Source organism: Salvelinus namaycush, chromosome 42, assembly GCF_016432855.1.
Source record: "Salvelinus namaycush isolate Seneca chromosome 42, SaNama_1.0, whole genome shotgun sequence".
Classification (NCBI taxonomy): Eukaryota; Metazoa; Chordata; class Actinopteri; order Salmoniformes; family Salmonidae; genus Salvelinus; species Salvelinus namaycush.
In genome coordinates this window covers 9388125-9411167 of record NC_052348.1, presented here as the reverse complement: position 1 = coordinate 9411167, position 23043 = coordinate 9388125, and the positions used below count along the sequence as shown (strand labels likewise).

The following is a 23043-nucleotide window of genomic DNA, read 5'->3' as shown; positions in this document are numbered from 1 at the left end:
ATGCTCGTAGCCCGCTACAAAACACACACAAAGCTAATGAACGTATAACCACGTGTCCGGTTGTTTGGTTGTCGGGGGCGATCGTCGTCAGGCAGGCTCAGGTTGCCGGGGCGGTGGTGTAGGAGGTACAGGGAGTGTTTAGGGGGTCTTGCTCTTTCAGCCATCCAGCTCTTTAGTGACACTAAGCCTTTTTTCACCTCTCCGGCTTAGTCCCAGCTGTCTGAGGGAATTCCGCTAGTCTTTCATCTCACACACACACAAACACACACAAACCCACATACACGAACACACACATGCATACACACAGGCATACACACACACATACGAACACACTACACAAACAGTTGGCAGTTTGACCCAGACCCAACACCCCCACTCTCCCACCCTCCTCTGGGTCCCAGTTAGTCACCCCTCTCCTTATCTCCCTTTTCCAAGACCCCCAAACACGCACATACACACACTCACTCCCCCTCGAAACACACACACCTACTACCCCAACCACTCCATTACAACCCCATATCTCTAACTCCCTCCCTGGCCCTTTGATTGGCCCCATTACTCCATCAGCTAGCACAGCAATCAGACCCCATTACTGGGGCATCTCAGCCAGCCTCCTACTCACAGGACACTGGACCTCCATTACTGCTCTGTAGCCCCAACATGGCCACCACAACACAGTTCCTGTCCATCAGTCCTTCAGTCCACCTACTAGGACAGGACACTGTACTGCTCTGTTGCTCGAAAATGGCCACCACAACACAGGTTCTGTCCTTCAGTCCTTTAGTCCACCTACTAGGACACAGATAGGACACTGGACCTGCGTCACTGCTCTACAGAGCCAAAAAGCCTGACACAATACAGTTGTTTTGTGATATGTACATTTTAAGTTGAATGCATTTGGAACTATCTACATTGGCCAGTCCAAAAATACTTTTTGAATTCTGTCATGGAAATAAATGTATTTCCTATTACCAAGTGATTTACGGCTTCTTTGCCTTTAGTTTTCCATGTGGACCAATTTATCTGTGAATTCTGAAAAGTTATCCAAGGATTGTTCCATAAGGTTGTGTTTCTAGGGAGTGATATTGGTTCTTGTAGAATACTTTCATTTTCTTCCATGTGGTTCTAGTGTTCTTAACTATACTGTTGTTAATGTGGTTGTAATGACATCCTTGTCGTTGTTAGTCTCTGTCTTCTTCCCGTGGCCACAGGAAGTGTGTCATATATCACAGTACAATGGCAGCGGGCACACTAGCCTTCTTCTCCTTCCCTCCATCTCTCCCTCCTTCATCCCTCCTTCCCAATGTCCTCTATCTGTCACCACATCCATCAAATTACCAGTCATCCCTCTCTCTAAATCCCCAGGGCTTTCACTCGGCGAGAACTTGAGCCCTCACAACAGCGATGTGTGTGTTAGTGTGTGTGGGTCTCGTGCGTGTCACTGCACTACACACCCAGATCAAACACACCGACTAACAGATCCCTCTCACTGTGAGATTGCTGTCCAGATATTTGTTTCCTTGAAAAATGCTTTCATATGCATCGATTTATTTCAATCTGCGAGCAGCTTCTAGTATTTCTCCCTCTGCAGTGATATCTGAATCAGAGCCTGTTGTGCTTTCTGGTTTATATCACACATGCATGTACACACACACACACACACACACACAACACACACACACTCATTATGTCACCCCCCGCTGGATGGACATGTAAGAAGTGTTGGCCAGCAGCAGTAAAGTGATAGACGACCACATCACAGCTTTCTCCTCGTAGACTATCATTACCACACATCTTTCATCAGACATCTCCTCTTACGTAAGGCCGCTAGGAATCTAGGAATCTGTCAGTCGCTCGACAGTTTAGAAGGAGGGAAAAGAGAGGGAGGAGAGGGAGAAGAGAGAGATGGGCGAGATGAAGCCACAGCTTTCGCTTTTTTTCACCCTCCGTCAGGCTGTTCCATCCTTTCAACTTCCTGTCTGCCGGCTTCAAAGCCCTGATTGGCCCTCAAACACTTCCTGTGTCGACGATGTCTTCCTTCCTGTGTCACAAACACCAATGTGTTCTCTAAGTGGAATCACAACTTGACCCCCCCCCCCCCCCCCCCATCTCTCGTTTACTCGTTTTTTCAATCCCCCTTCTGCCTAGCCAGCCTCTTCTCCAGTGGGCCTGCAGGTCCAGATAAGCATAGTGTTTGGCAGCCATTATTATGTCCATCCGGCATCTGCAACCACGGCAGGTCTCTCAGGGGAAGCAGTGATGTCTGTAATCTGAAAGACAGCATTCATGGACAGGGGAAAAAGAAGCACTCTACTTTCCGAGTGTGCCACTACCCATCTCACCCTGTAGACTCCAGACATCTCTCACACGAACTCATTCTCAATATTTAATTCTCTGTCATTCCCTTTTTCCTGGTCCTGTGTGTTTTGGCAGCACTCTAACACACATGAAACTACGTAAAGGCAGTAGGAGGCAGGTGTTTTTACACACACACACACCTTTTCTCTCATAGCCTACATACACACTAGCACACATATTCTCCCGTGTCCTCGTAACGACCATCTAGTCTCTGATTGGTTGGGAGCGTGTTATGTGGTGACGGAAGACCCTGGAGTGGTGAAACCCTGTGATGTCCCCCCCCCCTTCCTCTGGGCCTGTCTCCCCCCCTCTCTCCATCTCCCCCCCTCTCTCTTACTCTCCTCCTTTCATCTCTCCTTATCAGGCCTATTCAGAGGCCTGTGGTGCTGTAGCTCCAGCAGCCAGCTCAGCAGGTGGGCCTCACTACCCACAATCCCACTGGAGTCCTTGGCACCTGGGGAAGCCGGGGGCGCCTCGTTCTCATTCCCCCATTTTAAACTCTCCCCCTCTCGCTCCCTTTCCTTGGCCGCGTCATTTATTGTAGTGTCTCACTTTAGTAAACTGTTATTGTTTTCCAATTCTTCTGGGTTGAAAATCAGACAAAAAAAACACTTGGTTCGGTTGTGTTGACGTCAGAAGAGCTGGAGACAGTCAAACTCTTTCAGAGACCAAGCAAGCACCACAGGGAAGCTTTTATAACCATTACCTATATTAAACTCTTATAGCCATTACCTATATTAAACTCTTATAGCCATTACCTAGATTAAACTCTTATAACCATTACCTAGATTAAGGTTTTATAGCCATTACCTAGATTAAGGTTTTATAGCCATTACTGTCACGATCGTCATCAGGGTGGAAATGACCTGACCAAGGTGCAGCGTGGTGAGCGTATATTTATTTTTATTATGAATGTCGCCAACAAAAACAAGAAACAACAAAAACGAATGTGAAGCTGACAAGGGCCATACAGGCCAATAACACAGACAACTACCCACAACTCAGGTGGAAAAACAGGCTGCCTAAGTATGATTCCCAATCAGAGACAACGATAGACAGCTGTCCCTGATTGAGAACCATACCCGGCCAAAACATAGAAACAGAAAACATAGAAATAAAGAAACTAGAATGCCCACCCTAGTCACACCCTGGCCTAACCAAAATAGAGAATAAAAGCCTCTCTATGGCCAGGGCGTGACAATTACCTAGATTACATTTTTATAACCATTATCTAGACTAAACTCTTATAGTGATTACCTAGATTAAACTTTTATAGCCATTACCTAGATTAAGTTTTTCACCATTACCTAGATTCAGCTCTTATAGCCATTACCTTGATTAAGTTTTTATAGCCATTACCTAGATAAAACTCTTGTAGCCATTACCTGGATTACACTCTTATAGCCATTACCTAGATTAAACTTTTATAGCCATTACCTAGATTACACTCTTATAGCCATTACCTAGACTCAGCTCTTATAGCCATTACCTAGATTAAGCTCTTATAGCCATTACCTAGATTAAGCTCTTATAACCATTACCTAGATTACGTTTTTATAACCATTATCTAGACTAAACTCTTATAGTGATTACCTAGATTAAACTTCTATTCCCATGACCTAGATTACGTTTTTATAGCCACCATCTAGATTAATTATTCTAGCCATTACCTGGATTAAACTCTTATAGCATTACCTAAATTAAGTTTTTATAGCATGACCTAGATTAAGTTTTTATAGCCATTACCTAGATTAAACTCTTATAGCCATTACCTAGATTAAACTCTTATAGCCATTACCTGGATTAAGCTTTTATAGCCATTACCTATATTAAACTCTTATAGCCATTACCTAGATTAGGTTTTTATAGCCATTACCTAGATTAAACTCTTATAGCCATTACCTATATTAAGCTCTTATAGCCATTACCTAGATTAAGCTCTTATAGCCATTACCTAGATTAAACTCTTATAGCCATTACCTGGATTAAACTCTTATAGCCATTACCTGGATTAAACTCTTATAGCCATTACCTATATTAAACTCTTATAGCCATGACCTATATTAAACTCTTATAGCCATGACCTATATTAAACTCTTATAGCCATTACCTATATTAAACTCTTATAGCCATTACCTATATTAAACTCTTATAGCCATGACCTGGATTAAACTCTTATAGCCATGACCTGGATTAAACTCTTATAGCCATTACCTATATTAAACTCTTATAGCCATGACCTGGATTAAACTCTTATAGCCATTACCTATATTAAACTCTTATAGCCATGACCTGGATTAAACTCTTATAGCCATGACCTATATTAAGCTCTTATAGCCATTACCTAGATTAAACTCTTATAGCCATGACCTATATTAAACTCTTATAGCCATTACCTAGATTAAGCTCTTATAGCCATTACCTAGATTAAACTCTTATAGCCATGACCTGGATTAAACTCTTATAGCCATGACCTATATTAAGCTCTTATAGCCATTACCTAGATTAAACTCTTATAGCCATTACCTATATTAAACTCTTATAGCCATTACCTAGATTAAGCTCTTATAGCCATTACCTAGATTAAGCTTTTATAGCCATTACCTATATTAAACTCTTATAGCCATTACCTAGATTAAGCTCTTATAGCCATTACCTAGATTAAGCTCTTATAGCCATTACCTAGATTAAGCTTTTATAGCCATTACCTATATTAAACTCTTATAGCCATGACCTGGATTAAACTCTTATAGCCATGACCTATATTAAGCTCTTATAGCCATGACCTATATTAAACTCTTATAGCCATTACCTAGATTAAACTCTTATAGCCATGACCTATATTAAACTCTTATAGCCATTACCTAGATTAAGCTCTTATAGCCATTACCTATATTAAACTCTTATAGCCATTACCTAGATTAAGCTCTTATAGCCATTACTTAGATTAAGCTCTTATAGCCATTACCTAGATTAAGCTCTTATAGCCATTACCTAGATTAAGCTTTTATAGCCATTACCTATATTAAACTCTTATAGCCATTACCTAGATTAAACTCTTATAGCCATTACCTATATTAAGCTCTTATAGCCATTACCTAGATTAAACTCTTATAGCCATTACCTAGATTAAACTCTTATAGCCATGACCTATATTAAGCTCTTATAGCCATTACCTAGATTAAACTCTTATAGCCATGACCTATATTAAACTCTTATAGCCATTACCTAGATTAAGCTCTTATAGCCATTACCTATATTAAACTCTTATAGCCATTACCTAGATTAAGCTCTTATAGCCATTACCTATATTAAACTCTTATAGCCATTACCTAGATTAAACTCTTATAACCATTACCTATATTAAGCTCTTATAGCCATTACCTAGATTAAACTCTTATAGCCATTACCTAGATTAAGCTTTTATAGCCATTACCTGGATTAAGTTTTTATAGCCATTACCTAGATTAAGCGTGGACAAGCAACTAGTGTGAAATACCAACCTACAAAGGTGTTTAGCACAGAAAGACAGGCGGGAGAAGCAGTGACAAGGATTATTATGAGAAATACATTTTGGTTAATGACTATTGACCGTCACTGTACCAGATTGGAAAATAATCACACACATTTTGTTCCACGCTTTTACACACATGGGTTGCAGTTTATTTCAATGAAATCGATAGAAAGGATGAATTCTCGATCTACACACACAAACACACACATACAACACACACACTACACACGCTACACACACAGCACCTGGCCACAGTGGTGTTTTCCCTGGTAGGTCAGTCCAGGGCCTAACTGATTGAGTCGTTTTCCTACCCAGGACCCTGTTCATTTGTTATTGTTGATTTCCCCTCACACACCAGAGTCCCAAAAGGAGATGTGGTGTGTACACACACACACACACACACACACACACACACACACACACACACACACACACACACACACACACACACACACACACACACACACACACACACACACATGCACACCTAAGGCTTTCCTGCTAGAGAGGAATATAGGGATGAAGGGTGACTAGGGCAGAAATTACACCTGAGAGAGTGTGTGTGTGCGTGCGTGCGTGCGTGCGTGCGTGCGTGCGTGCGTGCGTGCGTGCGTGCGTGCGTGCGTGCGTGCGTGCGTGCGTGCGTGCGTGCGTGCGGAAACGGGAAATAGGCCATCCATCCCATTTCCTATATGTACCTTTGTGGCCGTCATTTTGGCCGTTGATATTTCAATTGGTGTGACTATTCCATAATAAATTGCTAAATCAATACATTTATAACATTCAAATAGGTCATCAGAAACCTCAGGACACCAAATGTAACTTGTAATCAGCCAGAAAATGCCAGAAAAAGGGAACGGAGATTACCAAATAGCACTTCTTCCATATCATCCTACAGAGTTCCATGCAGGCCAGCTGTTTTGATTGCTGTACCCTATCAGAAAGAGCCAAGGTTTCTAATGAACCTATTTTTGCCAAACCACTCTACAAATTGTGCGGATGGTCTCTCTTACAAAATATAACTTTTTCCTAGAATAACCGCAGCTCCACGTGCCCGTGTTCCTCATTTGAGTCCTGGTGACAATCAGCAATAGCCATTTGGGCTATTTCTGTAATATTCCATTATATTCTTACTGTGAAATGTATGTGTGTTGACTGTGGTAGGGCAGGGCCTGTGATGTCTGCTAAACTAACACGTTGATTTCATTGGCATCATTAGCAGGCATAGCCTACTAAGCACAGATAAATACAACTCAAAACATGCTATTCTGTTCTTTTAAATAAATTGTCTTGTATAATGTTTTTTATATTAAATGGATTTATTAGACTGGCGTCTATTGATCGGCTCCTGGCCGAGGCCAGGCTATGCTACTGTTAAATATGCGTACGGTCATTTTGACCCTAATGGCACATTGAGGATGAAATGCCCAGAAACTTTATTTTATTATATTTATCTCAAAGGATTGCTAGAGTTTAAAATACACATATTTAGGATAGGTGGTTTCGAGGTTTTCAATGAAATTAAGTTATTGAAATTCCAAAATGTAAAACGTCCTTCTTGGCCGTTCTAGTGTTAACGGCTTCAATGTCAAGGTCAGCGCCACAAAGAGCCATGGCTGGACATGGACTAGAATAGAAAGGAATAGAATAGAACTGTAGAGTCCATCCGAGGATGGACATTTCTCTTAGGCATCACCGTACAATAATTATAATTATTATTCAAAAACGTCATACACATAGACATCATGGACAATACACTGCAGTCCTCAGGAGAATAATACTTTTCGAATCATTTTTCATTTACATTTACAATCAACCCAATACGTTGATGTTATGGTCTTCCATTTAACTATGATGTCAGCTTCCGTATTGTAGATATTTAGACCGGGCCGGGTTCCAGTTCTAATCTCCATCACAGTGCATTATGCTGATTCTCTCTGACACGCCCAAGACGGTTATCCTCTCGCTTTCTCTCCGTCTCAATAATGGAAAATGTGTACCGGCATATTTTATCGTCTCTACTCGTTCAGGCACAGACACACACACACACACACACACTCGTTCATAATCCATGCATTCAGGCAGAACCAGAGGATTATATTAACCCCTTGTTACCCTGATGTTGTAATACCCCATACAGACCTATTGCATTGTTACACTAATGTGACCATGTCTGTGGTTCCTAAGGGAGGAGTTACTGTTCATGTCCATTAGGGACGCAGCCCATGTGCCCAATGACTCTGATATAGGAGTTCAACACCTACAGAACATCTCTCAGAGGAGACGAAACCATGGTGGGGATTGCCACCTGTATTAATATACAGTGTGTGCTTTCTCAGCCCCAATCCGTCTTTGTTAGGCCACTCCAGCACACACACACACACACACACACACACACACACACACACACACACACACACACACACACACACACACACACACACACACACACACACACACACACACACTATCACTATCACTATCCAAACCGCTCCACAGCCCCAATCCCCCAATCACATCAGCTTTTCAAACAGACACGGCGCGGAGCCGCCCGCTCTGCTATAGCTAACGCTAGCGCAACTCAGCAGGATCCATCGCAGCCGCTACTGCTATCGCTAACCGCTAACTCCGCTCAATCAGCTAATCGATGAAAGCTCCTGGTGATCAGTGGACGCTAGGCTAACTAGCTACCTGAGATTTAGGGGGTTCAGCTGGGGGTTCGGTGCTTGGCTACGGTTGGTCAGGGGTTCGGGCTGGCGGTGCGGACCCTCGTTGTGCGGGGTCTCACTCACAGAGGGGTTTCTCTCTAAGATGACGTCATTCATCTAGCGGTTAATAAACATAGCAAGCGGCAAAGTGGTTGCGCAGAATTCCAACATGTTGCCGTGAATAATTTAAGGCACACAGCGTGAAGCCATCCTTTGAAGTACTTTCTTTGAAGCAAAAGCCCCCCTTTTTCCTCCTATCTTCTCGTCCATCCATCCCACTCTTCATCTCTTCCTCTTCCCCCTCTCCATCCAAAATAACTACACCAAGACTTGGTCCTGTTTGCACTGCCTTTTGGTTCCCAGTGGAATAACTTTGGTGACGCTGCTTTTAGTAGTTCTCTGTAAGAGGAAGGGTTCTCTCCATCCCCCTCCTTTCTCACTCACTCTCTCTCTCTCTCTCTCTCTCTCTCTCTCTCTCTCTCTCTCTCTCTCTCTCTCTCTCTCTCTCTCTGTCTTTCTGTCCACTGACTTCTGCTAAACATACTAAAGAGCGAGAAAAAGAAAAAGAGAGGCATGAGAACGTGAGAGGAAGGAGGGACGAGACTGGTGTGGTTTGGCTGGGCGGTCAGGAGGAAGTGGAAGTAATGACATGAAGTTTTGACGGAGGCTGTGGTTGAGGCGTATTTGCGAGTTCTGAAGATGACAACAGTTTTGGGAGTTGTTATTTCTGAATGACCCAAATGACCTACACAACCATCCACCCATCCCTCATACCACTCTGTCTCTCTCTCTCTCTCTCTCTCTCTCTCTCTCTCTCTCTCTCTCTCTCTCTCTCTCTCTCTCTCTTTCTCTTTCTCTTTCTCTCTCTCTCTTTCTCTCTCTTTCTCTTTCTCTCTCTCTTTCTCTCTCTCTTTCTCTCTCTTTCTCTCTCTTTCTCTCTTTCTCTCTTTCTCTCTCTCTCTTTCTCTCTCTCTCTCCTGCTATTTCTCTCTATTTTCTTCACTCTCTCTCCCTTTTGTCTCCACTGGCAAGCCCTTGAAATATTTTTTTAAAAGTTATACTGAACAAAAATATAAATGCAACATGCAACAATTTCAAAGATTTTACTGAGTTACAGTTCATATAAGGAAATCAGTCAACTGAAATAAATGATTTTCTTTATCTATGGATTTCACATGACTGGGCAGGGGCCAGGCCCAGCCAATCAGAATTAGTTTTTCCCCACAAAAGGGCTTTATTACAGACAGAAATACTCCTCAGTTTCATCAGCTGTTCTGGTCTCAGACGATCCCGCAGGTTGGACCTACTGCCAAATTCTCTAAAACAACATTGTAGGTGGCTTACGGTAGAGAAATGAACATTAAATTATCTGGCAACAACTCTGGTGGACAATTGCAGGCTCCCTCAAAACTTGAGACATCTGTGGCATTGTGTTGTGTGACAAAACTGCACATTTTAGACTGTCCTTTTATTGTCCCCAGCACAAGGTGCATCTGTGTAATGATCATGCTTTTTAAAACAGCTTGTTTATATACTACACCAGTCAGGTGGATGGATTATCTTGGCAAAGGAGAAATGCTCACCAATAGGGATGGAAACAAATTTTGGCACAAAATTTGAGAGAAATAAAAATCATTGTGCGTATGGAACATTTTATTTCACCTCATGAAACATGGGACCAACACTTTTCGTTGCGTTTATATTTTTGTTCAGTGTATATTACAGGGGAAGAAATCCTTGCATATTTATTGTAGAGTAATGCCAACATGGAAAGATTTTAGTGACACTTTTCCAAATATGATATCACACATACCTTTTACAGAATATACACTACATTACATTAGGAACACCTTCCTAATATTGAGTTGCACCCCCTTTTGCCCTCAGAACAGCCTCAATTCATCGGGGAATGGACTCTACAAGGTGTCGAAAGCGTTCCACAGGGATGCTGGCCCATGTTGACTCCAATGCTTCCCAAAGTTGTGTCAAGTTGGCTGGATGTCCTTTGGGTGGTGGACCATTCCTGATACACACGGGAAACTGTTGAGTGTGAAAAACCCAGCAGCGTTTCAGTTCTTGACTCAAACCGGAGCGCCTGGCACCTACTACCATACCCCGTTCAAAGGCACTTAAATATTTTGTCTTGCTACTTAAAAGCATCAAGGCTACCAGCAACAGCTGCTTATGTTGTACAGCCAACCATTCAATCCTGAGACTGTGAAGGGATCTTGAGGACCTTAAAGTAGGTGTTTGAATGTGTACATTACGTCGGTATATTGTACACTGTGTCCATGTACTTTACATACTTTCATGTTGTTTGTTGTCTGTGCATCGATGTGTATGTACACTCACGTTTTACCTCGGTCAGACATTCGTTATTCTATTTCATATCGCTCGGCCACGCCACAACCCGGCTGCGTTTGCCGTCCGTGATTCCCTCCGACCCGTGTCTCTCTCCCGATGTCCTTGATCCAACCAGAGCCATGAAATAAAGATCAAAGGCTTCTCCTCTCCCTCTCTCTCCCCCGCTCTCCCCCTCTACTCCACACCTTGCTGCCTCGTGCACGCACCACACCTCGCTCCAGCACAGATAAAAGACCCCCTGTGTGTTGATGGACAGGTCCAGTCTGTTTGATCCACTGTTAGGCCTCGTCAGCAGGGGTGCTGATCATAAAGAAACGGCGGAAAGTAACAACGTCAAAACAAGACTACACGTTGTAAAACTAATCATTTTACAAATCTTTTTCAACGTGTATTTTTCAGTTTTTTTACTTTGTTCTTTATTTTGTACTCAGACCACTAGGCTTATATTTTGGTATTTCTAAAGCCTGGCTGTAGGCTACCCAATGAACTGACACACTGCTGGCTACATTACCCACTGGCTACATCACACAGCCCAAAATCCATACAGCAGCACCCTTGGCCACTTTCTCTTCCTCTCTCTCTCTTTATCTCTTATTCAGCCTACCATAGACAACTCTCATTCCCCCACAGCCAATCAGAAATTATTCCAATCAGTGCCAATCTCTGGGCACGGGTGGGCAGAGTGGGCCAGGGCCTGTGGGTAGTGGTACAGGGCGTGTGTTTGTTCCAATGGCCCTCAGGAGACAGGGCATGGCACAGCACAGAGGTAAGCTCAGTACATCCTGGGGGGAGCTTAGTATAACAACATTCCCATATATCCCCATAATATTCCCAAAACATCCCCATATATCCCCACAATATTCCCGAAACATCCCCATATATCCCCATAATATTCCCAAAACATTCCCATATGTCCCCACAATATTCCCAAAACATCCCCATATATCCCCAAAATATTCCAAAAACATCCCCATATATCCCCATAATATTCCCAAAACACCCTCATATATCTCCACAATATTCCCAAAACATCCCCATATATCCCCATAATATTCCCAAAACATCCCCATATATCCCCAAAACATCCCCATATGTCTCCACAATATTCCCAAAATATTCCCATATATCCCCATAATATTCCAAAAACATCCCCACAATATTCCCAAAACATCCCCATATATCTCCACAATATTCCCAAAACATCCCCATATATCTCCACAATATTCCCAAAACATCCCCATATATCTCCACAATATTCCCAAAACATCCCCATATGTCTCCACAATATTCCCAAAACATCCCCATATGTCTCCACAATATTCCCAAAAGATTCCCATATATCCCCAAAATCTTCCCAAAACATCCCAATATGTCTCCACAATATTCCCAAAATATTCCCATATATCCCCAAAATCTTCCCAAAACATCCCAATATATCCCCACAATATTCCCAAAACATCCCCATATATCCCCACAATATTCCCAAAACATCCCCATATATCCCCAAAATATTCCAAAAACATCCCCATATATCCCCATAATATTCCCAAAACATCCCCACAATATTCCCAAAACATCCCCATATATCTCCACAATATTCCCAAAACATCCCCATATATCTCCACAATATTCCCAAAACATCCCCATATATCTCCACAATATTCCCAAAACATCCCCATATGTCTCCACAATATTCCCAAAATATTCCCATATATCCCCAAAATCTTCCCAAAACATCCCAATATATCCCCACAATATTCCCAAAACATCCCCATATATCCCCACAATATTCCCAAAACATCCCCATATATCCCCAAAACATCCCCATATATCCCCACAATATTCCCAAAACATTTCCATAGTGTTCATTTCATTTCTATGGTATATTCAGTGCTTTTAGTGGAAAGAAAAAATTGCCCAACATTTTTTTAGGCGCCAGCACTCGTTTTAATTTGACTATACCAGGGTTGATATTTTAGAACGAATATTCAATAAGAAGTTTGAGGTGCCCAATACTGGCCCAATTCATGCACTAAGTATATGGAGCAGAAAGGAACCTGAGACGGGGACAATGTCAAGGCACCAGACCTGAGAGAATAGAACGATTGATTAACCGGCTGCAATTGTATTGATTTGGTAGCTATTTCCTTTACTGCCGGAGGGAATCATACTTGGAGGGGAATAATTGATGATAATGAGAGCAGTAATTAAATAGTTATGTATTTGCAAAGATAAATACATTGTTGAGGAAGCTATTGATATGGATGATAACACTAATGATACTGTACTTAGTAATTATTATTATATTATTTAGGTACAATATTATAGTATGATTTAAAAGTATTTAATGACATTTTTTAAATAATGATGTATTGAATAAATACAATATTATTTAATAATTATTATCATAAGTATTACAATTAGTATATCTAGTAATCAGAACAATATTAATGTTGTAATTTTGTATGTAGTATTTTCATCACATTATTAAGAGTTTTATTACCTTATCATATATAAGTTATGCCGCCATGAATATGCTGATAATCAAGTAGCTGTAATTATTATTTTAGTTGTCCGCAATTTTTATTGCTAGCTACAAAAGTAATGATTTTGATTATCACATTTCTTTTAATCTAGAAATTATATATTTTTTAGTTTTTATATACAGATAGTTATATTTATTGATAGAGGCTTTTTCAGAATAGCAGTGGTTTGAAGTACTGCACTTTATACTATGCAGTTGGTTTTTACATATTGCTGCTTTGAAAACTACACCTACGGCTGATCCCATTTAACTCCTTTGTCTTTCAACAGTTTTTCCAAATCAGCACCCTGTTGTGTGTTACTGGTGGGGGAGGCGTCATGTTCTTAAATGTGTGGTGACACACACATGCATCTTTTCATCTCCCACGCTGTGTGCTCCTATGAAACCCTGTTGAGAGGAAAGAGCGAACATACTGTATGTTTCCCATGCCAATAAAGCCCTTTGAATTGAATTGAATTGAATGGAAAGAGAGAGAAGTGCAAGGTCAGGCAACACCTACCCAGGGTGCCCCACTCCCATAACACCCTCATCACCCCATAACACCCAGTCCCAGCACCATACACCAGCGCTAACACCATTCATCGATTCCAAACGACCACCATTACCAGATAAAAACCTGCCCTCAGTCCCAGCACCACGTAAATGAACATTCCAATGATCAAAAGCCCGTAATCATGACGACAGGAGCAGCTGTGGTGTCAACCCATTTAAACACTGCTACGGTTCCTTCAGATCACATTCTCACAGAGGTGAAAAATCATCTGAGAAATACAATATTCAAAGGCTGTATTAATTACACATTTTTGGTGAAATGCTAATTGTGTGTGTGTGTGTGTGTGTGTGTGTGTGTGTGTGTGTGTGTGTGTGTGTGTGTGTGTGTGTGTGTGTGTGTGTGTGTGTGTGTGTGTGTGTGTGTGTGTGTGTGTGAAGTGGGTCTAATTTTAAAGCAGTGAGTGTTTATTTCCTGGCTGCATAGCTGGTTAGCCTTGGGGCGAGGATTAACAGGAAGTGGTGTTGAGTTAAAAATGAAAAACAACATTGGCCTGGATTTATTCTATGAAAGAGAGAGTGAAAGAGAGAAGTTTGTAACGCTTTGATTTGATTTCCCTGTGGCGATCATCTGGTCAAGTGAAACTGTTGCAACTACCGGCCATTAAAAGTGTTACGTTGATCCCTCGACCACGTTTGCAACATTACAAATGATATTCCTTCTACATATAAGCTGTTATTTGATAATACTTTACCGTTTAAATATGAGTCACCTCCATTTTTGGCGAACATGGAAGTTCCGAAATTACACAAATGTACAAAAAGCTACATGTATAAGCCAACAACAACAATTTGCTTATTTTTCGGCAATCTTCCACTCATCACAATGACACACGACTTTGACACAGCGGCTAATCTTCCTCTCCATCTCCCACCCTTCCTCCCCCTCCCTCTCCCCCATCCAGGCATCCTGTACAAGGGCAACGGTGAGAACGTGTTCATCTCCCAGCAGCCCCCAGTGATCAGCAGCATCATGGGTAACGGCCGGCGCCGCAGCATCTCGTGCCCCAGCTGTAACGGCCAGGCGGAGGGCAACAAGCTGCTGGCCCCCGTGGCGCTGGCCTGTGGCGCCGACGGGAGCCTCTTCGTCGGGGACTTCAACTACATCAGACGCATCTTCCCCTCTGGGAACGTCACCAGTGTGATGGAGCTCAGGTAAGGATGGAGAGAGGGGGAAAAAACTGCCTATTTGTTGGACTTTTCTTTTAGTCTGAATCAAACCGCTGTTGATGCGGTTTATTTCTTGAAGATGGTTTGACTTTAGCAATCTTGTTGATCTGTGGTTGTTTTACCTACTTCTGATGAATGACTAACATGCATATGTAGAGAAAGAGGGATGGATGGATGGATAGATGGATAAATGGAGGGAGGGATGGAGGTGGGGTGTGTGGGTTGGGTGGATGGATGGATAGATGGATAAATGGAGGGAGGGAGGGATGGAGGTGGGGTGTGTGGGTGGCGTTGGGTGGATGGATGGATGGATTGAAGGGGTGGAGCTCAGGTTGCCAGGCCCTCAGACAATGGTTTGGGGAAGGGAGATGGACAGGAGAATGCAGTGATGGATGGCTGGATGACACAAGAGCTACCCCCTGATACACACACATTGATTTGTTTCAGTAAAAATGCAATTTCACACTCACTACACTTGGAGTGTGGTCAGTCTTATCTGGTCATTTACAATGATGAGATACAGATGTTATGGAAGGCACGCACACACACACACACACACACACACACACACACACACACACACACACACACACACACACACACACACACACACACACACACACACACACACACACACACACACACACACACACACACACACACACACACAGCCTCTCCTCTAACCTGGTCTGTGGGACATTTTAGCCCTGTTATGAACACTCACTGCTCATTACCTTCTCACATTTTACCCTGAGGAAATATATCGTCTGTCTCTCTTTCTTCTCCAGCTTCTCTTGCTTTCTCTCTTTCCTCACTGATGCTCTCACCCTTCCATGCAAATGTGACCAAACACAGGGATACAAGTCCTCCATTTCTCTCTCTCTCCCTCTCCCGCCTCCGCCCCTGTCTCTCTCTCTCAATCTCTCTCTAATTCAAATTCAAATTCAGACTTTATTGGCATGAAATACAATGTGTTGACATTGCCAAAGCAGTATAGTGGTAGGCTACAGCATTTCAGTAAATACAGTACAATGCAATGAGTATAATGAAATACAGTTCATTTCAATAGTAATAATAATAATAGTACATATAATCATGTATACAAGAATAACACTATTGCTCTCTCTCTCTCTCTCTCTCTCTCTCTCTCTCGTTCTGTCTCACTCTCTCTCTCTCTCTCTCTCTCTCGTTCTGTCTCTCTCTCTCTCTTTCTGTCTCTCTCTCTGTCTCTCTGTCTCTCTGTCTCTCTCGCTCTGTCTCTCTCTCTGCCCAGCACACAGTAATGCACCCAGGCTTAACTCAATTTCATTATTATGCTTGGTGGGTAATGCCCAGTCCTGTAAATTAAATTTACTAATTAGAAAAAGAGAGAGAGAAAGTGTGTGTGTGTGTGTGTGTGTGTGTGTGTGTGTGTGTGTGTGTGTGTGTGTGTGTGTGTGTGTGTGTGTGTGTGTGTGTGTGTGTGTGTGTGTGTGTGTGTGTGTGTGTGTGTGTGTGTGTGTGTGTGCGCGCACTTATGCGCATGCATGTGTATTATAAATGAAAAGTCACTCCGCAGCGTTGGCATATACAGTAATCCCAGCGTCCTGGCTAGTCACCGGGGGTGCTAACGCTGTTGTTTAGGCCCTGCCTTTTCATTGTCAGGAACACAATCAATAGGCCATTATGAGCCTGTTAACCTGGAGCACAAGTCTGGCACGCTAATGCTAGCTGAACCATTCATGCTAACGCAAACACTAGCTCCCAAGTGGACGGCTGTGTGTGTGTGGGGGGGGGGGGGGCTAACTCTCTGACTGCCTGACAGTATATGTGTACTAATGTGTCCGTGTGTATGACAATTTTTATTGTGTGTGTGTGTGTGTGTGTGTGTGTGTGTGTGTGTGTGTGTGTGTGTGTGTGTGTGTGTGTGTGTGTGTGTGTGTGTGTGTGTGTGTGTGTGTGTGTGTGTGTGTGTGTGTGTGTGTGTGTGTGTGTGTGCAAACATCTCTTTCTTTCTGTGTGTTCTCCATCCTGACTTATCAACACTCTTCTATTATCTCTCTCTTTCTGTGTGTTCTCCATCCTGACTTATCAACACTCTTCTATTATCTCTCTCTTTCTGTGTGTTCTCCATCCTGACTAACCAACACTCTTCTGTTATCTCTCTCTTTCTGTGTGTTCTCCATCCTGACTAACCAACACTCTTCGGTTACCTCTCTCTTTCTGTGTGTTCTCCATCCTGACTAACCAACACTCTTCTGTTATCTCTCTCTTTCTGTGTGTTCTCCATCCTGACTAACCAACACTCTTCTGTTATCTCTCTCTTTCTGTGTGTTCTCCATCCTGACTAACCAACACTCTTCTGTTATCTCTCTCTTTCTGTGTGTTCTCCAGCCTGACTAACCAACACTCTTCTGTTATCTCTCTCTTTCTGTGTGTTCTCCATCCTGACTAACCAACACTCTTCTGATATCTCTCTCTTTCTGTGTGTTCTCCATCCTGACTAACCAACACTCTTCTGTTATCTCTCTCTTTCTGTGTGTTCTCCATCCTGACTAACCAACACTCTTCTGTTATCTCTTTATTTCTTGTTCCCTTCTGCTTCCGCTCCTCTAAGAAATAAAGATTTCAGACATAGGTAAGCCTCAGCAACAATATAACCATGTACCACAGATCCATACCAGTCTTGTTTCCCTCTCTCTCTGTGTCCCCTGTGTAAACCCTAGTGGCAGCTCGTCCATAGAATACAGTCGCTCTCTTTATATAAAGGCTTTGGAGGGATTTCAGAATCATTCTAGCGGATTGGCCGACATCAGCTCTCGGCGAATCGGACTCCTTTATCTGCCTACAAACCCGCTGGAACCATCCAGAACCCCCTAGTCATTTGTGAAGCACATTGTAAAAGACAACTTAACACTTTTATAAAAACGCTAACTAGCAACAACAACAAAAAAAGCTAACTAGCAAAACGTTTTGAGGGGTCTATTTTCAACTCAATACTTCTCTATTGTACGGTTGGGGACCTTTGACAAAGAGGAGTGAGGACAAGACCCGGGGTCAAGTCTAGATAGAGAGGAGGAACTATGGTGGTACTCAGAGGAGAGGAGGAACTATGGTGGTGCTCAGAGGAGAGGAGGAACTATGGTGGTGCTCAGAGGAGAGGAGGAACTATGGTGGTGCTCAGAGGAGAGGAGGAACTATGGGGGTGCTCAGAGGAGAGAGAAGAGGAGAGGAGGAACGATGGTGGTGCTCAGAGGAGAGAGAAGAGGAGAGGAGGAACTATGGTGGTGCTCAGAGGAGAGAGAAGAGGAGAGGAGGAACTATGGTGGTGCTCAGAAGAGAGAGAAGAGGAGAGGAGGAACTATGGTGGTGCTCAGAAGAGAGAGAAGAGGAGAGGAGGAACTATGGTGGCGCTCAGGAGAGAAGAGGAGAGGAGGAACTATGGTGGTGCTCAGAAGAGAGAGAAGAGGAGAGGAGGAACTATGGTGGTGCTCAGAAGAGAGAGAAGAGGAGAGGAGGAACTATGGTGGTGCTCAGAAGAGAGAGAAGAGGAGAGGAGGAACTATGGTGGCGCTCAGGAGAGAAGAGGAGAGGAGGAACTATGGTGGCGCTCAGGAGAGAAGAGGAGAGGATGAACTATGGTGGTGCTCAGAAGAGAGAGAAGAGAAGAGGAGGAACTATGGTGGCGCTCAGGAGAGAAGAGGAAAGGAGGAACTATGGTGGTTCTCAGAGGAGAGGAGGAACTTTGGTGGCGCTCAGGAGAGAAGAGGAGAGAAGAGGAGAGGAGGAACTATGGTGGTGCTCAGAGGAGAGGAGGAACTATGGTGGTGCTCAGAGGAGAGGAGGAACTATGGTGGTGCTCAGAGGTGCTCTCTCTCTGTCTTTGTCCCTGACTAGCGTTGGTTTGCACTAAATCAGGCCTATTCTTAATACGTCAGACGTCATGTGCTGTGCTGTCATCATAGGCTGATGGGGACCCAGCAGCAAGGAGAAAGAGAGGGGTGGGATATCTGGAAAATGATCAGAGGAGATGAAGAACATTCCCTCATGATGATAATGTAGCCATGGGGAATAACTGTGCCTGGGAATGTAGTGTCAGTAATGGTGAAAATAGAAAGTCATGGAAAATAGAAAGTAACAGTAATGGTGAAAATTGAACGTCATGGGAAATAGAAAGTAACAGTAATGGTGAAAATAGAAAGTCATGGAAAATAGAAAGTAACAGTAACGGTGAAAATAGAAAGTAACAGTAGTGGTGAAAATAGAAAGTAACAGTAATGGTGAAAATAGAAAGTAACAGTAATGGTGAAAATAGAAAGTAACAGTAGTGGTGAAAATAGAAAGTAACAGTAGTGGTGAAAATAGAAAGTAACAGTAATGGTGAAAATAGAAAGTAACAGTAATGGTGAAAATAGAAAGTAACAGTAATGGTGAAAATAGAAAGTAGCAGTAACGGTGAAAATAGAAAGTAACAGTAGTGGTGAAAATAGAAAGTAACAGTAACGGTGAAAATAGAAAGTAACAGTAGTGGTGAAAATAGAAAGTAACAGTAGTGGTGAAAATAGAAAGTAACAGTAATGGTGAAAATAGAAAGTAGCAGTAGTGGTGAAAATAGAAAGTAACAGTAGTGGTGAAAATAGAAAGTAGCAGTAGTGGTGAAAATAGAAAGTAGCAGTAGTGGTGAAAATAGAAAGTAGCAGTAGTGGTGAAAATAGAAAGTAGCAGTAGTGGTGAAAATAGAAAGTAACAGTAGTGGTGAAAATAGAAAGTAGCAGTAGTGGTGAAAATAGAAAGTAGCAGTAGTGGTGAAAATAGAAAGTAGCAGTAGTGGTGAAAATAGAAAGTAACAGTAGTGGTGAAAATAGAAAGTAGCAGTAGTGGTGAAAATAGAAAGTAGCAGTAGTGGTGAAAATAGAAAGTAGCAGTAGTGGTGAAAATAGAAAGTAGCAGTAGTGGTGAAAATAGAAAGTAGCAGTAGTGGTGAAAATAGAAAGTAGCAGTAGTGGTGAAAATAGAAAGTAGCAGTAGTGGTGAAAATAGAAATGGGTCCCCAGCCCACTCTTTCATTCCTCAATACTTCAGGGTAACAATAATAATGTTCCATTATGAATTAATGGTAATGAATTAATAACCATTTTGGGGCCATTCATTTGCGAGCCGTCTAATGCATCACAGAGACTCCTTTAGTGTCAGACGCATTCATCCTAGGCCCTCACACGCACACACACACGCATACACACACGGTACAGGAACACACACATACACCCAGACACACACACACACACACACACATGCATGCACATACACACACGGTACAGACACACACACATACACCCAGACACATACACACACACACACACACACACACACACACATACACACACGGTACAGAGACACAGACACAGACACACACATACACACACGGTACAGACACACACAATACAGACACAGACACACACACACACCCAGACGTCTCGCTCCATTTGGGAGTGTCATTAAGACTAGCGTTATTGACTCCCTTGCTCTGCTGAGCTTTGTAAACTGGAGAGACTATTGACCTCAAACCTCCTCAGAACCATTCTAACGAAGGAGGATCCATGCAAACACACAGTCACCCACACACATTTGTTATCATTCAATGATGTTTTCTTTTGACCTTCAGCTTCTTATTATCTGCTTGCCTCTGTGTTAGCCTCCGTGTCAATCCTTCTTGTCTTTAGCCCTTAGCGACAAAGAAACACCTGCCTCGTCATATTTGTTAAAGAAATGTAAAGATTCACCTCAATATGGAGGAGTGGGGGTGTCTGTCTCCCCGTTTCTTTACTCCTGCCCGAAGCGACACTCGTTCGTAACCGTTCTCGCTCTTACTGAGTAATCGCTGACGACAGATTCATATTCAAAGCCAAGCTTCTGTGTTCGCTACTTCCCAGAATGTTTTCCTGTCTACTTTTACCTGCAAGTGAAGTGGGCACTAGGAGAACAGTGGACTGTCAGTGAGAGCAAAGTGCAAAGACAGTCAAATGCCTCAAAAGTAGATTTTCCTCCAATGTAAAAAAATAAATATATATATATTATTCTGTTTATCTTGGCTATATAACATATAGGCCATTTCTCTCTCTTTCTCTCTCTCTCTCTCTCTCTCTCTCTCTCTCTCTCTCTCTCTCTCTCTCAATTTTCAATTTAAGGGCTTTATTAGCAGTGGAAACATATGTTTACATGAAATAGATAATAAACAAAAGTGAAATAAACTATAAAAATTTAACAGTAAACATTACACTCACAAAAGTTCCAAAAGAATAAAGACATTTCAAATGTCATATTATGTCTATATACAGTGTCTCTCTCTGTATCTCTCGGTCTCTCTCCCTCTCGATCTCTCTAGCCATGAGTGTGTCATTAGAAACAGCCAGCCTGTCCTTGGCATGAGGTGTCTGGGTCCTTCCCCCTATTTTAAGCCGTCCTAATTGACGCCCGTTGATCAGTTGTTGACTTTCATCAATCGCTACGGCAACCGCCGGCACCCAGCTCACCAAGCAGGCGATGATGGAGCAAATGTGACAGGTTACTGGGCATCATTAGGAGCGCGTCAGACGATAGTGATCGGCAGTCGCATCGCGTTAGGTTCACCCCGGCTGAGGCCATATGCCACTGTGGAACCTCTAACACCTCTAGTATGATGTGCCACAGAAACAAAATGGACGCTGCCCTCTCATCTTCCCTCTGGTCTGAACCCTTCTGTCATTTTCAGTGTTCATTTGTTTAGTTTCCATGTTGGTGGTACGGTATCTTTATGTGAAGTGTGGCTGTAGTGTGAGTTCTGTAGTGTCGCAATTCACTGTCCCTAATGGTCAACTCTTCCTCCACTTTGGTTTCCGTAGCAACAACCCGGCCCACCGGTACTACCTGGCGACGGACCCGGTTACGGGGCAGCTGTACGTGTCAGACACCAACTCCCGCCGTATCTACCGTCCCAAGGTCCTGACGGGCACCAAGGAGCTGCTCCAGAACGGAGAGGTGGTAGCAGGAACCGGGGAGCAGTGTCCCCCCTTCGACGAGGCACGCTGCGGGGACGGGGGCAAGGCCACAGAGGCCCTCCTCATGGGGCCCAAAGGTAGGGTGACAGAGGAATAAACACACACACACACACACTGCCACATGCTGAAAATTGGTACAGACAACAAAATGATTGACATAATACATTTACAGTGCCCTGTACAGAGAAACACACAACTACACAGGACATTGGTACAGACACCAACAAAAACGCACACACACACAGACACAGACACACACACACATATTATATGGTCTGGCATATAATTCATGCACAGTTCCCTGTAGAGAAAAACAGACCAGCCCTTGGTAAAAGGCTTTAGCACTCTTACCCCGCAAGCTTCTATCCCCATTATACTACCATTATACTACCATTATACTACCATTATATTACCATTATACTACCATTATACTACCATTATGCTACCATTATGCTACCATTAAACTACCATTATACTACCATTATACTACCATTATATTACCATTATACTACCATTATACTACCATTATACTACCATTATATTACCATTATACTACCATTATATTACCATTATACTACCATTATACTACCATTATATTACCATTGTGCTACCATTATGCTACCATTATGCTACCATTATGCTGCCATTATACTACCATTATGTTACCATTATGCTACCATTATGCTACCATTATACTACCGTTATACTACCATGGCATTAAACACAACCACACAGACTCAGACTGACAGAAACTTCCCACATACTTGCTTAGTATGGCCTCCAACACTCCACTTCAGGCAATCTGTCAGTCTGTCTGTCCCA

General features: G+C 42.7%; 1 protein-coding gene across 1 annotated transcript in view; it reads left to right on the top strand.

Annotated features, from left to right (window-relative positions):
• Positions 1-23043, top strand: part of LOC120034736 (teneurin-3) — a 115402-nt gene that overhangs the window by 69175 nt on the left and 23184 nt on the right. Inside the window, exons 17-18 of the mRNA XM_038981339.1 lie at positions 14944-15193; positions 22066-22298. Coding sequence (XP_038837267.1) covers positions 14944-15193; positions 22066-22298 — 483 coding nt within the window. The remainder of the gene's footprint in view (positions 1-14943; positions 15194-22065; positions 22299-23043) is intronic.